At 44.0% G+C, this 14,623-nt stretch overlaps 1 protein-coding gene across 1 annotated transcript in view; it reads right to left on the reverse strand.

Moving 5' to 3' along the window:
* LOC105902385 (mannosyl-oligosaccharide 1,2-alpha-mannosidase IA-like) overlaps positions 1-14,623 on the reverse strand; it is a 42,213-nt gene that overhangs the window by 4,059 nt on the left and 23,531 nt on the right. Inside the window, exon 2 of the mRNA XM_012829965.3 lies at positions 9,755-9,851. Coding sequence (XP_012685419.2) covers positions 9,755-9,851 — 97 coding nt within the window. The remainder of the gene's footprint in view (positions 1-9,754; positions 9,852-14,623) is intronic.

Below are 14,623 nucleotides of genomic sequence, written 5' to 3' on the forward strand. Positions count from 1 at the left end.
CCTCTAGCAGACAGGAGGGCAAAACATTGTATTTTATTTGTTTATAAAGCCTTAGTGGGAAAACTGCCTTATTATCTTATGTCACTTTTTAAATTAAAATCCATCTGTCATAACACACGGTCACAGAGCCTCATCTCCCTTGAAATCCCCCTTACCAAAACTAATATAGGTAAAATAGCTTAAGTTCTTTGCTTCCCATAAATGGAACACTGTTCAAGAGGACTTGAAACTAACCAGGTATATCTGTCAACCAATTTAAGAGCTTTTAGATGCTAAAGATGTGCCTCAGTGCTGTTGTTTTAAATGATTCTCTGATTTAATTTAAAAAAATGTTACTTTATGTTATTTTTTTTTATACTTAATTTCTGAGTTGTATAATGTGTTTTGTTTATTTATTTTGTCTGTTTTGTTTTGTTATGGTTTGTTTATCTATTGTTAATCTGTATTATGTACCCTCAAATCAGGGCATTGCTGCAAAAGAGCCCTGTGCTCAGTCAATTCTCCCTGAATAAATAATGATGATGATGATAAAATATATAAAAGTAAATAGAAAACACTTTTCAACTATAGGTACCAAAATACAATGTCTGCTTCTCTTTAAAAATAGGCCATTTAGGGCTCATTTGTTACTAAGCATGAGAAAAATCTTCAATAATTGGCGAATATGGTGATGGTGATTTCCGGTACGCCTCTAACAAAATGCCCAACCCAAGTATAGGTGCTACATTGGTGAGTTTCTGATTCAGAAATACAGCAGTCTCACAGGCCAGGCCAGAGTCACAGCATAAACAAAACTACACAGCCACAAGTGTAGACACAACCAGTTCCAACACAGGGGTGGTCTTGTGGAGAACTAGAGAAGGGTCTTTGAAAGGAACCAGGAACTATTCATGAATCGCTGATGGTTAGGGATCAGTCATCAAGAACCTTTTACACCCTCCTACAAGTATAAGTGATACTAGAAGTCATCCATCTCCCTTGTTGTTAGCCAAGCGTCCCAGGAGAGAGACAGCCTATGGAGAAGGTAATAGCCTGGCCCTCTGGGAATTAGTGTTTTCAGCCACAACCCCTTACCCTTTTAATACTATGTAACTGATTATCACAGTGATTTCTAGGAGACAGAATGAAGTAGGACTCTTTCACTGTCTTTGAGCTAGGGAAAATGGATTGAGTTTTTCCCCCACTGTCCTTTTCAGAGGGCTTGTTGGATGAAGAGGCTGGCAGGGATGGAGAGCATTCACAGACTTGATGTGAATGTGATTCCATTTCCTCCCGCTAACAGCGGCAGTTTGAGTTAGCCATGTTCTGCTTGGCCGCTTTGTTGTGCGGCTGCCACTTGACCTTTGCTGTGGCGTGGTGAATAGACACAAATAACAACAACATTACTTGTGCTTCCCATGGCTTGGTATGATAGAAGACTAACAAAGGTTGAAAGATTCTGCTTGACTTTTCAATTCATTTCTAGATGCAACCTCCACGATGGAAAAAGCATTTCAGCATTTTATTACAGCATTTCCACAAGACCACAAGTGACTTTATCTTATCCACACAGTGTTATGTCATACAACAGAGGCAAAGTTGCCTGCTTCAAAAAAGGCAAGAAACGTATAAACTTATAAACCTAGACCGACTGTCTAAAGTAATAATTATTACGCATGACTCCAACAAAGCAGCTTGTTATGGTTAACATGCTTCAAAGTTCATTAAGTGTAAAAGGTGATTATATAAGCATTACTCTGGAGTGCGGTCTGTCTGAAATAGTTACAGAAACAAATGCAAATGTATGCCATCTTTAACACTCAACCAAAGGCCAAGCCCTATGAGGCAACCACGACCTGGGAAGGGTCCATGTACCGCAGCCTGATATAGGCAAAGTGTTGGCCAAAGAGTCCCAGATAGATAAGGACCATAAATCACCCCACCGATGGAGCCCTGAGCCCCTATTGAAAGCAAGGGGGTGACAGGGAGCACTGATCCAGATGAAGAGGCAACCAAATGTGTCCTCAAATCCCCCTGCTTCCGAGTGATGGATTTTCCCATCAGCTGGAGCCATATTGACAGCTCAATCCATTCCACTCAGACCGTGGGGACCGACAGCAGCAAACAAAGCAATATAGAAAATAGCTCAAGGGAAGACTGAGTCAACAATTACACAGTCAACACAAATTCCAGAGATGGGACAGGGCTTATTGTGATGTGTACTTGTGATATGTACTTCTGTATTGAAGGGACCGACATTTGATAGTTAGTTTAATAAATATATTCCATAGTCAATAATTCAATATGTCTGACCTAGTGGTCATTTTAGTGTTCTTTGGATTTCGTGAGTTGTAAAAACTTCTCATGTGTATTCTGTTCCGGGCCTACATGAGGTGTGAGAAAGCCCTCACAGCTTCCCCCCCTGACTAGAGACATATACTAATTAGCATTTAGGGATCCACCCCCCCTGGCATGCACACAGCTTATATTCTGTGCTTTCCCAAAAGATAGACAGTGAAGGAGATTTAGGTGAACACACTCAGTGAAATCTAATTCTCTGTTCCTCCTCTGGTGCGCACCATTGAAAGAATAAAACCTGGACTTGGTTTTTCATCACAATCTGACTGAGTCTCCGATACATTTGGGATATAGAAATAATTCCTTTCTGTATGAAGAAATAAATACTTGTGTGGACCACAGAACTTGCTAGCCTACACACCCCCCATGTCCCACGAGGCACCAGATAGGCACACATAATAAAAGCAAACACATCATTCTTGAGTCCAAAAGTTAATGTTCAGCAAATCGTGAATGACGAAACTTTGGATTTTTAGAATCCTTAAATCAATAACTAATTATCTAACCAAGGCAACCAATGCCTTCACAAGATGCTTTTGTCAGCCTTAACACCTTTGATGAGGCTAAAACACATGAGCCCACAACATTGGTGCAAGAAAACAGGGTATTAAACAGCAAAAGGTCCCTGTAACTACTTCATAGCCGAGTTTAACAAGAACGAGTGGTAATCATTTACAGGGTTCTTTTATGGTCTCCCTTTTCAGAGGAACCGGGAGCCTGACCCCGCGGGTGTAATGATGGCACAACAGAGCCGACAGCAAAGCCGTGGAGTCAATAAAAATCATGGCGTCCTTGCTGGTGACGTCAACTATTGATTAATCAACTCCCACAGTAAGGCCACAGCAGATGAGAGAGTGGCCGACCCTTCAGTTGGAGATGATCCAGGGCAGTACCTCAGGTGAGAGGGGTTCTGTCACTCGACAAGGTCCTTGCAGTGACTAGCTGGATAGAAGGCTTCCTTAGTGGTGTGGCTCTCATGTCATCTCATCTCATCAGGCCAGTCAAGGCCAGTGAGACAGATGGCAGGATATTTCAGCTCACAAGGCCTGGCGCCATCAGCAAAAAGACGTTTCTAGATGGAGGACTGGCATTAATATGCCCTGTAACCTTCACGGTGATTTGGCAGCGTGAGGCGACTGGCAATGTCAAGAGAATGATGGCACCGTGCCTCATGTTTATTTTAGGCTGAGGCACATTGGCGTAAACCGCTAACAAATTTCATCCGCAAATATATTTACCTCACACCAAGATGAAAAAATGAGAAGAAGGTTAAGAAGTGGTCGTCTTCTGGTGAGGGGAGGGGAAATATAATCGGCCACCATTCCTGTTCCAGGCTGACAAGACCAGGCTGCCCAAAGTTTTACCACACTAGGGGAGCCTATGTGGCCCCAAAAACAATCAAATAAACCAACCAATCATTCAATTAGTCAATCAATCTGTCAATCAATCCATTCATTTATTCATTCATTCATTCATTCATTCCTGTAGGGGACGCTCTACTGACACTGAGCACTCAACAGCACTGCTGCAACAGGCCCTGCTGTAATATTGAACACTGGGCAAAACCTGTTGGAGAGACTAGAGGAATGAGTTTCTGCGCCTATGGTGCGAAAAGTTCCAAGAGTCAGCAAGAGATCACTATCCACATGATACACCCTCTCTGAGCATCCAATATCCTGCAATAAAATGGATGATATATCTGTCTGGAGGTGTAAGACAAAGAGGAAGATGGTGTGTGTGTGTGTGTGTGTGTGTAGAGAGGTAAAGAAGGAGAAGGAGAAGAAGGAGCATGTGGGTGCGTGTGCGTGTCTGTAGAGGTGAAGCAGAATGAGAAGGAACGTGTGTGTGTGTGTGTGTCTGTAGAGGGGAAGAAGGAGAATGAGAAGGAACGTGTGTGTGTGCGCGTGTGTGTGTGTGCGTGTGTGTGGGGCCAAGGACACACTCGGGCCAGCCAGGTCATGGAGAGAGAGAGAGCCAGAGTCCCCAGTCCAGGGTGGAGGAGCGCAGCACAAAGTAAAAGAACAAAAGAACCCTCGGGACAATTCAAAGAACCATGTTTGCCAACAAGGGAAAAAAAAAAAAAAAAAAAAAAAACACACCATGATTTTTTTTTAACTTTATGCTGATAGATGCTTTAAAAGTAGAACCAGAATTTCCTTTGTTTTTGGACTCTACTCTGCATCACTGCAGTCCAATGGAAACTTCCAGAGCAGGTTAGGGTGGTGATTACTGCTGGACATCGCACTGCAGTAAGAGGAATAGCCGGTCAGCATGTGCATCAATGGCCACCTCTTTATCTTCCACTCCATCACTCTGGCCTTGTGAGCTTATCCTTGAATGTCAAGCGCCATGTTTCACCATTGCCTCTTGAACCACCTCCATTTACGCAATCAATAATTAACTATTGTATCCTGGAGGCCTTCCTACAGGTACTAATCTGAAGAAAGGCTGTGCGATGTGTGAGGACCACGGTGAGGATCAATGTGTGAGGAGCACTGTGAGAATCAATTGGACACTTGAGACAGAGCTGAAGGTATTACTTGCTAATACAAAGCCGGGTTTCCTCCGGCGCGTAATAAGGCAGGTCAGCAATCGTGTCCATTTTGTCAACTTCTTGGTTTGTCGTGCAGCAGGGTGGCTGATATGCTAATCGGCAAGGACGTTTGTGTAGGTTAAATGTTACGAGATAACAGGTTAACGAGTCAGACTTCCGCAGTCTTAAACAACACTCGATCCTGCGTGTTTCTTTCCAGGGCGTGTATTTTTATGGTACAACATGTCCTTTATTGTCAAACGAGTTCCAGAAAGAGGCGTTGAACAGCTTGAGGAGAACTTTGGCCAACTAGTGTTGGTTTGCTGACATGGGGACATGGGAGGCATACGAATGAGTCCAACTTGATGATAATTCGCTGCTAGCGAAAGCTGTTACGAGGCTTACTTGGCAGCAAGAAGATGTGAACGAACAGACGCAAGAACAAAACCTGACAAAAGGCAAAAAGAAGCAGTTGGCTCCGATTCAGACATTGACAAAAAAAACATTCATTAGAACCAGGCCCAACTATAAAGCACATCCACAGGATCCTGGAAACTAGACTTTAAAAGAGGACCCTCTTCTTGAATCAATTTGAGCATGAAACTACAACTTCTGGACTACTACTCTGAAAAGGAGCTGGAAGCTACTCCATACAGTCGTGATAATGGACCCCCTGTGGACGCCCGCCTCTGCATCTGGCAAGCCCCAAACTACGCCTCAACCCTCTCATCATTTGGCCTGGATAATTACACTCACACATGGGGGAGGGGGGGGGTCAGGCTTCCACAACCAGCATCAGGGAGGTGGTGCAGACCTCCTTACAGCTGGGACTCTGCACCCAGATCCACCCCCTTACCAGTCATATCCCACACACACACACACACACACCAACTCTTCTTCCTCTTCTTCTATCCCCTTCAAAAACTTGATGAATTAAAAAAATGAAAAACGAGTGAGACGCAAGGGCAGAGGAGTGGGAGGAAGAGTCAGAGAGACTGACTAACTATCGAAAAGAATACATAGACAGCAACAGTGGGAGAGATACATAAAAGAGAAACTTCTGCAACCCGAACACACACAGCACTCTATAAAAAAAAAATACAAAAACTCTCTGTCTGGATAGAGATAACAGCATCAGAAGAGACTGAGCAGCTCCATCAACCTGAACTAACATCACTCACGAAGAATGTGTGACTCTCCTCTCTCTCTCTCTCTCTCTCGGTCTACACACTCATACTCACACACACACAACTTCTGAGACAGAGAGAGGCACGGTAGGCACGTCCTGGGAGGCTGGTGGGGCCAAACAAAGCAGCAGCCTCTACAGCTTCATTAGCCCAAGCAGCTGAAGGACCTGGTCCCCAAAGGTCCATTACCTCCAGCTCACACACACACACACACACACACACACACACACACATATATATATATACACACATACACACACACACACACAGACAGACAGTCTTCAAATAACAGCATCCACAGAGACTAGGGGTGAACGGGCTCCATCAACCTGAACTGACATCACTCTGGAAGAATCCGTGACTCTCATATATGAAAACTCTAGCCCCTTTTTGTCCAGAGTGTTACAAAAAAAGAAACTTGTCATTCCTGTCTGGTAAAAAGCAAAAGAGTCTGACTTTAGACAGTTCCAGAAAAAAAAAAGAGGATGCCAAGGGGTATGGAATTTAAGTGCATCAGAGCAGCAAACCACATTAGCTGACAAACTGGAACCAACTAAAAGAGATGCTCAAACAAAGTTATTGCATCCTTAAGGTACGGTGTTTAGTTATTTAAGGTAACTACTCAAATAGTGGTGTGAACCAGAGTTAGGGTCTTTTTAGGGTCAAGAAAGTCTTTTTCATTTCAGCAGCTTCTAGTTTAAAGTCTGTTGGGTCCTCTCTTCTCATTCTTTGTGGACTGGAAAGATGTTTTGTGTGGAGCTACAAAGAGTTGCACAACACTGTAGTAGAGAATCTTTACCAATCCTCCCTCCCTAAATAAGATGGGATGGCTGCCGTCAGGCCCAGTCCAGCTCCACTCCGTTACAGCCTGGAGCTCATTCGGCCCTGCCAGGCTGGAGTTGGAAAGGAACTTCGAAACACAAAAAAAACACACAATGAAGAACCATCTGATTACTGTTAGTCTACTGCTGTTACCAGGACTAAGTCTTCCAGTGGGACATTGTATTGTTGCCTACAGACTTGAATGACTCCGATTAGACACAACCATTAAATGGAACATGGCCTGACTAAAAAAAAAAAAAAAAAGAATAATAATAAATAGGATAAACAAAAATGGTCTGATAAGAATAGAAGCTTTCTTCTTGTGCACAAGGTTTGCACGGAAATCCTTTTACTGTTATCAATGTTCTGTCTTGTTGGCAGCGTTTGATTTAGGCCAGTTACGGCTACTGTAAGAAAGCTCAAAAGAATAACAATTTATAAGACTCAATTCATGTTTTCATTTAGCCAATCTGAGAGACCTCATTTCAAACTGGGTGCCTACAACTGGGATGTCTTTCAATCCACACAAGACAATAAATAGGCCTTAGCCTATTTAGAGAGAGAGGTTTACAGAATAGATTGCAGTGATTACAATATTTCCATTTTGGGTCATTTTATACATGTATTTACTCTAATGCTACTGTATTTCCATTTCAGTTTGTGTGAGTGTGTGTGTATAAGGGGACACTGGAGAGATGGCAAAAAAATAAAAGTAAGAAGAGTAAGAGACCCTCTTGTCCTTGGTCCTCCTTCTCTTTGACTTAAGGGAGACACACTCAGGAGTCTCGTCACTTCCCCACAGCAGGGACACAGGGAAACGGTGTTGCCCTACAACACTGCCAGAGGTTACTTTGCAAAGTAGGTTTTGTGTGTGTGTGTGTGTGTGTGTGTGTGTGTGTGTGTGTGTGTGTGTGTGTGTGTGTGTTTTACTCTACTAAATAATCAGCACCCCTCTGCACAGAGTGCATGCCTCTTGCTTTAAGCAGAACCAACATGCTGTTCCGTGCAGTGTGCCAGGTCAGGTTAGCCAGCCACCCAGCCTTGCCATGTTAAATGGTGTGGGGGGACGAAGGGACAGGAGGGGTGGTAGGATAGGATGGGATAGGTGGTGCACCTCGGGATGTGGCTCCAGGTGGAGTGGGCATCTGGCGTGGTGTGTTTAACCTGATAGAGGGGTATTAAAAAACACACTCAAAGCTGGCCCCCTGTTGTGTGGTTTTTATTCCCCTGGCAAACAGGTGCATCCAGAACACACAGACACACACAGTCACAAACACTTGCAGCAGGGAAACACAGACCAGAGCAGATGTTAGCATGTATTATGCAAAATCAGAGTCCCATTAGCAAGCCCTGCTGATAAATGAATAATGTGCACACACATGCACAAACACACAAACACACACACACACACACAGGTACCCACACACACACACACACACACACACACACACACACACACAGGTACCCCACATAACTTCAAAGGAAAAAAAAGCCTGTCTTACTCCTCAGGAATGAACTGTTCTACAAGGCCCCCCCAAAAGAGCTCATCCGAAGCCAAGAGGCCTGTGAAGCACATTTCCAGCAACGCACATTTCAGTCACATGTATCCTGCTCTACACACTCCGATCACACCCGCAGCGCTTAACCTCAGAATGAAGACAAGCTCATGAAAGAGGTGTGATTTATTTAAAATAGAAGTAAATTGAGTCAGAACCGCGGTTATTTTGCCTGTCTGAAAAATATGGAACGTGGATTTTCGCATTAGCATTGTGAAGGGGAGAATTGTATTACGAATAACCTTAAATGAAAACATTTGTTTCTGTCTGTCACATAAACCTAACAAAGAAGTAAATTAGCCAAATTGCACATTTGCGACACAAATTTGTTGAGATTCGTGATTTAAGAACCTCACCATTTGAGGAGAAGGTAGGCTACATCAACATGCTTCATGTTTCGTTGGGGTTGCTCCGCCAAAAGCGCATTACTGCTTTCATGGCGAGCAAATCACAGACTTAAGTCAAGGGGAGAACATGCGTAGGTGAAAAATGCGTAGCTCATTTTGTTATTTAACGGCCTGGGAAAATATGGCCCAATGTGATTAGGCATCAAGATGAGAAGATATCATATGCCGACAGGTAAGACCTTAGAGCACAGATATACACACACACACACACTCTGAGTTCAGGGTACAAGACGTTCCTAACTAAGAGTGCCATAAGAGAGTGTGTGTGACAGAAGGGGACATGATTGTGTGTTTATTACAGCCTCCTCTCTGCTGAATTAAGACACTTCATCAAAGCTGGGGCATCAATCCCCACAGAGGAGCTCACAGAGAAGAGAGGAGCCATGGAGAGGGAGACGGCTGCAAGTTTTATTACAGAGACAGAGGGATGTAGGGGGAGAGAAAGAGAAAGACTAGAGAGTGGGATAGAGGGATGGAGAGAGAGAGAGAGAGAGAGAGAGAGAGACACACAGTTAAGAAAGTATGGGATCAAATTACAGTCGATAACGTTCTGACCTTGTGAAATGATGTTCACAAATAATTTCAGCCTGCAGCTGTATACAGCTTTCGTGAGAATAAAAAAAAAAATGCATGAAAGTATCTGAATGCGTAAACCTGTAAAAAATAAATAAATAAATACATTCTCACAAATTCAAGTTTGTGAGTGTGTAATAAAGTTTTGCAGCTGTAGAAATAGGTACACACACACACACACACACACACACACACACACACACACACAGACACATACAGTTACTAGAAACCCTCAATTTGGCCGTACATATTTACTGTGTGTGTGTGTGTGTGTGTGTGTGTGTGTGTGTGTGTGTGTGTGTGTGTGTGTGTGTGTGTGTGTTGGAAACAACCACTCACCAAACAAATTGCTGGAGTGTCCTTGCTTGGAGACGGGCCGGAGCTCGTTGGAGCCCCAGGCGTAGCGCTTGTAATTGTCCCAGGCGAACGTCATCATCTGTTGGGGGAGGGGGAGGGAGAGACAAGGCCAAGAGAGGTTAGGGTCATTCAGCACGGCTTTTTCACACACGGTTCTGTTTCTCCATCGCCTCCCAACGCGATTGCGCTGGCAAAAAAGCAACAGTTGCAGGAACAATTACAGCTAATCAGATTAAGCTCTCTGCATGCGAAGTCAATTACATAATTTGCCAGAACGACTCTCTCATTTGGGGTCCTGGTATAAGCTCATTGGACAGCTCCATCAATCACCGAAACACACAGTGACTGAAGCTCTATTTGTTTCTGCTAATTTAGGTGCACAACCCCAGTATTGCGAGTTGTTCAAGGGAGCACATTCCATTGTGGAAAAATGTTTTGCATTGAGTATAGTGTGCAGGTAGAGGAACAATGACAATCAACTTGAGTGTTTCTGACAACCTAGATCGCTTGTCTTTTCCCCCAGCCAAACTGACTCAAGTCCAAGAGGGTTATAGGGGTTTTTATTCCATGTATTTCAGAGACTAAAACTAATGCCAGACAAACAACGTTTGTAACGTTTGCTACGGTCAGTCCTCCATATGTTTTTCTGTCAACCATATGACATTGAAAAAAAGAGAAAGTGGCATTGAACACCACTCAAATCATCAGTAGCCCGTCTCTCTATTATTCACACACACACCACACACACACACACACACACACACACACACACACACACACACACACACACACACACACACACACACACACACACACACACACACGTCAGCTCGCCTGCCAATCTACAACTTCTGTTGGCATGTATTCTGGTTCCTCTAATCCTGCTTTAAAGGGGGGAAAAATAAATCAATAGAGTCATGGTGGAGAAGCCCTTAAATGGAGATTACAAGATAAAGCCTCTCCCTTCCCCTCTGCCAGGGAGGGATTCCAGACGTCCACACACACACAAGGAATAAAAACAAAGAAGAAAGAAAACAACACAAAGACGAAGCAAGAGGCACAGCAAAGAGCCAATCAATCTGGCTCATGTCCAAACTGATGAGATGCAAGCTCTGGGTCTCACATCCCAGTCTCAGTCCAAACAAACAAACAAATACTCACACACACACTCACACACTCACTAAAGCACTAGCAAATACAGGAGTGCTGGCATATAGAAATTGCGTAACCTATGTGGTATGGCACAAAACAGAACAGAGCAAACACGACAAACTGAAACAAGAGCATTTCCAAAGCCCTGCATGCAGTGAGTCCGCAGTGGCCTTTTGCTTTTCTCAGCCGAGGCCAGCGGTCACTGATGGCCTGCAGCGAACTCTGTTTACTGGAGGATTAGATACACGGCATCGTGTGGGAGAGACTGGCTGTGCTTACGCCCGTTTCCCTTTCAAACACACACACACACACACACACACACACACACAGAGAGAGACACACAGAGAGAGACACACAGACACAGACTAGGTTCTCAACCCCCCTGAAGGTTTAAGGATAGATAAAAGGCTTCTTTAGTTGTGTTTGGATGGTGGGGTTGTTTTCTTTCAATGTGGCTGCAAATTAATAATGATAATAATAATAATAATAATTTGGATTAATGAGGTGTTTCAAAGTCTATTAAGAAGCAGACCTCTGAGCAAGGCAGGGGAGGAGAGCCAAAACTAAGCCAGAGATCATTCGCTCGGTTCATTAGCCTACTTTCTTTTTCCCTCTTTCAGAAGGTTTCACGGGCTTTGGACTTAGCTTTCAAGCAGTCTCGCTAAATTGAGCATTGACCAGAAAATGAACATCAATCCACTGTATAATTGGAATTTAAAAAATAAGTGTTCACTAAATCACAGGCTTTCCTTGTGGTCCTCTATTGATAATTCTTATATCTTTCTTTCTCTCAAATTCAGCTGTGCTTTACTGCGATGACAAAATGTGCAGTTACAATGTGTTTGTGAGAAAAACAAAAAGGTAAAGCAGAATAGAAGAAGAGGGAGAAATTTCTGGACTAAACACACACAAATACAACTATAACAACATATCTAGACTATCTATGTGAAAGAATACCGCACCCTACACATGCATTGTGTGTGGTGTGTGGATAGCCCTTTTTAAACAGGGATCCCGCTAGATTACCATTAAGAAGGCCCATCATTAGTCCGCCTCCACTTTGTTTACATAAAACCAGACAGAGGAAGTGTGTGTGTGTGTGTGTGTTTGTGTGTGTGTGTGTGTTTTTTATATAGCATGCCCGCGTTCTGGAACCAGAGGCGTTTAACATAGCGGCCTGACCTACAATGGCGCGTTCGAGACTACTCGGATATTTCCAACTCTGAAAATTGCATTCTAACGGCCCTTGAAGTCAGTGCTCCACACGTCACAGCCATGTTCTGCCATGCCGGCTCTCCCTTTTACACAGACGTCGATTCGTCCCTGTGACTACCTCTGCTGCCAGCTCCGAGGCGGAACAACAGTGACCCCTCATAGGGCCAATGATTTTCCGTTTAAAAAAAAAAGCATTTTCCGTTTCACATTTGGTGAATTCCGTTTTTTTTTTCCGTTTCAGCTCATTTTGTTCACCCTGAGGTAGATTGATGGCTTAAAATGAGTGAATAATATGTGCCCTTGTTAGATTGTTGTTTGCCAGCCATCAACAGAACAGAAGACTAAACATTTTTTGTTTTAAATGCGATTGGGAAGACGAGCGCGTGAATGTGACTGAATGTGACTTTAGCGGAGGTGTGTGGGTCAACGGTTGAAAAGGGGGCGTGGCCGGAGCAGAGTTCAGGGCAGACGTGACATTTTCTCAGTGGTTTTGTTCTTTAATTAATGTTTGTTCATCGTTGCAATCGTTGTTGTGTTTATTTGAAAGAAATATAGCCTTGCAGCCCAAAATACAGGGGAATTTGGGTGATTTGTATGAACAAAATGATGTTTCCGTTTCAAAGGTGCAATTCCGTTTCAAAGTGTTCATTCCGCGAATTCCGTCCGTTTTCCGTTATCGCGGAAAATCATTGGCCCTACCCTCATTCCAGGTTTGTACCTTTTATACAGAACGGCAAGGCGGAATGAAGGCACAATATTCTTGAACAGGCTGTATTAAAAGCCTGTCCGTGTGTGTGTGTGTGTGTGTGTGTGTGTGTGTGTGTGTGTGTGCGCGTGCGTGCGTGTGTGTGCAAAGAAACACACAGACAGAGTGGACGCAAAAAAAAGTGGAGGAATAAAGCAGGATGAATAGAGGGACACAAACAGATGCAGAGGGCTGGGATGGATCATTCTCTATGCTTCACCTGATTAGTTTTATACAAACAGCGCAGGACGATGCCTGTCTGAGCAACATACTTAGTGAAAGCATAGAGAAACTAGGAGTGAGAGTGGAGTGAGAGGGAGGGAGAGAGAGAGGGGGGGAGAGAGAGAGAGAGAGAGAGAATGAGAGAGGGAAAGAAAGAGCAGTGGCAAAGTCAAAACATTAGCTCTCAGCTGTGTCTGGCTCTTTGTAATGCAGCTCTGTGTACAGCGCTTCCTCTCCCTCCGGCTCTTCCTCTCTCTCCCTCTCTCCACTTCTCTGTCTACCTCGGTTTATTCCCCCCTCTTCTTCACTCCCTCCTCTCCATCTTTATCCTCCTCTCTAACTCTCTCCCCTACTCTTTTTATTCTCTTCCCCTTTCAATCTCTCTCCCTTCTTTATCCATCTCCATCTCTATCCCCTCCTCTTCTCTTTCTACCACTCTCTCTATCCCAACCGTTCTTCTTCGCCTCTTCATCTCCGCCCTCTTCATCACCACCCTCTCCCAACCTCTATTACGCCCCCTCCATCATCTTCTTCATTCGCTCTTCTCTTTCTCCCCCCCCCCAGTCTCCCTCTCCCCCCTGGAGTGGTCCGTGTGTTTGTGTGGAATCATTAGTGGCTCTGTGCGCTAGGGCTTCTCCTGTCTGCCGGATGGTCGGCTCCACTCAAATTACATTAGCCAGCAGCCAACTCTGTCTCTACACTACAGCAACCTGGAGCTCAGCCAGGCACAGACTAATCGCACACACTGTGTGAGAGCAAGTGCGTGCTCACACAGACACAGACACACACACACACACGAACGTGGGTGCATACAAACTCATAACCAGTGGCGAAACACACATAGGTACATGGAGATAATTTCCAAACACTGTTAATGACTTAAGAATATATTAATCAAGTGCCTTATATTATTAATTACCTTATATGAATCATGTACTTAAGAAAGCAGGAACATGGCTTTTCTGTGTGCGTGTGTAACTTAGATTATTAGGTGCCACTTAGTCTGCATATGTACAAGAGCATGTTTAGACCAGAGGTGATAAGAAGGGTCGAACTGTGCTTCTGCCGACCTTGCAAAACTTCCATCCTTGCCTCGGACGTCAGAAATCCACCACGTGGTTATCCCTGCTGAACGCTCAACTTCTGTCTATATAAACCTTGTGCGATGTGTTTATGATTGCTTCACTTTCAGCCTTGTGCTGGGAGTGAGCCCGATTGCAATTGTTGTTTGTCTAATAAATATACTTATATGCAGCTACGGAGTCCTGAGGTAACTAGGGTGAATTTTCACCTATCAGTACATGCCACCTAATAAACATGAACAGAACCACACAGACAGACATACACACACACTCTTGGCCACAAACACACAGATATACACACTCTTGGCCACAAACACACAGACAGACAGATGTGTTAGTCACATGCACATATATTCCCAATCCACAGACACTCACACTCACCTTTTAAACAAACAGTACAGACCCACATACACAAACACATACATTCCCTCCCGT

Source organism: Clupea harengus, chromosome 15 (assembly GCF_900700415.2).
Source record: "Clupea harengus chromosome 15, Ch_v2.0.2, whole genome shotgun sequence".
Classification (NCBI taxonomy): domain Eukaryota; kingdom Metazoa; phylum Chordata; class Actinopteri; order Clupeiformes; family Clupeidae; genus Clupea; species Clupea harengus.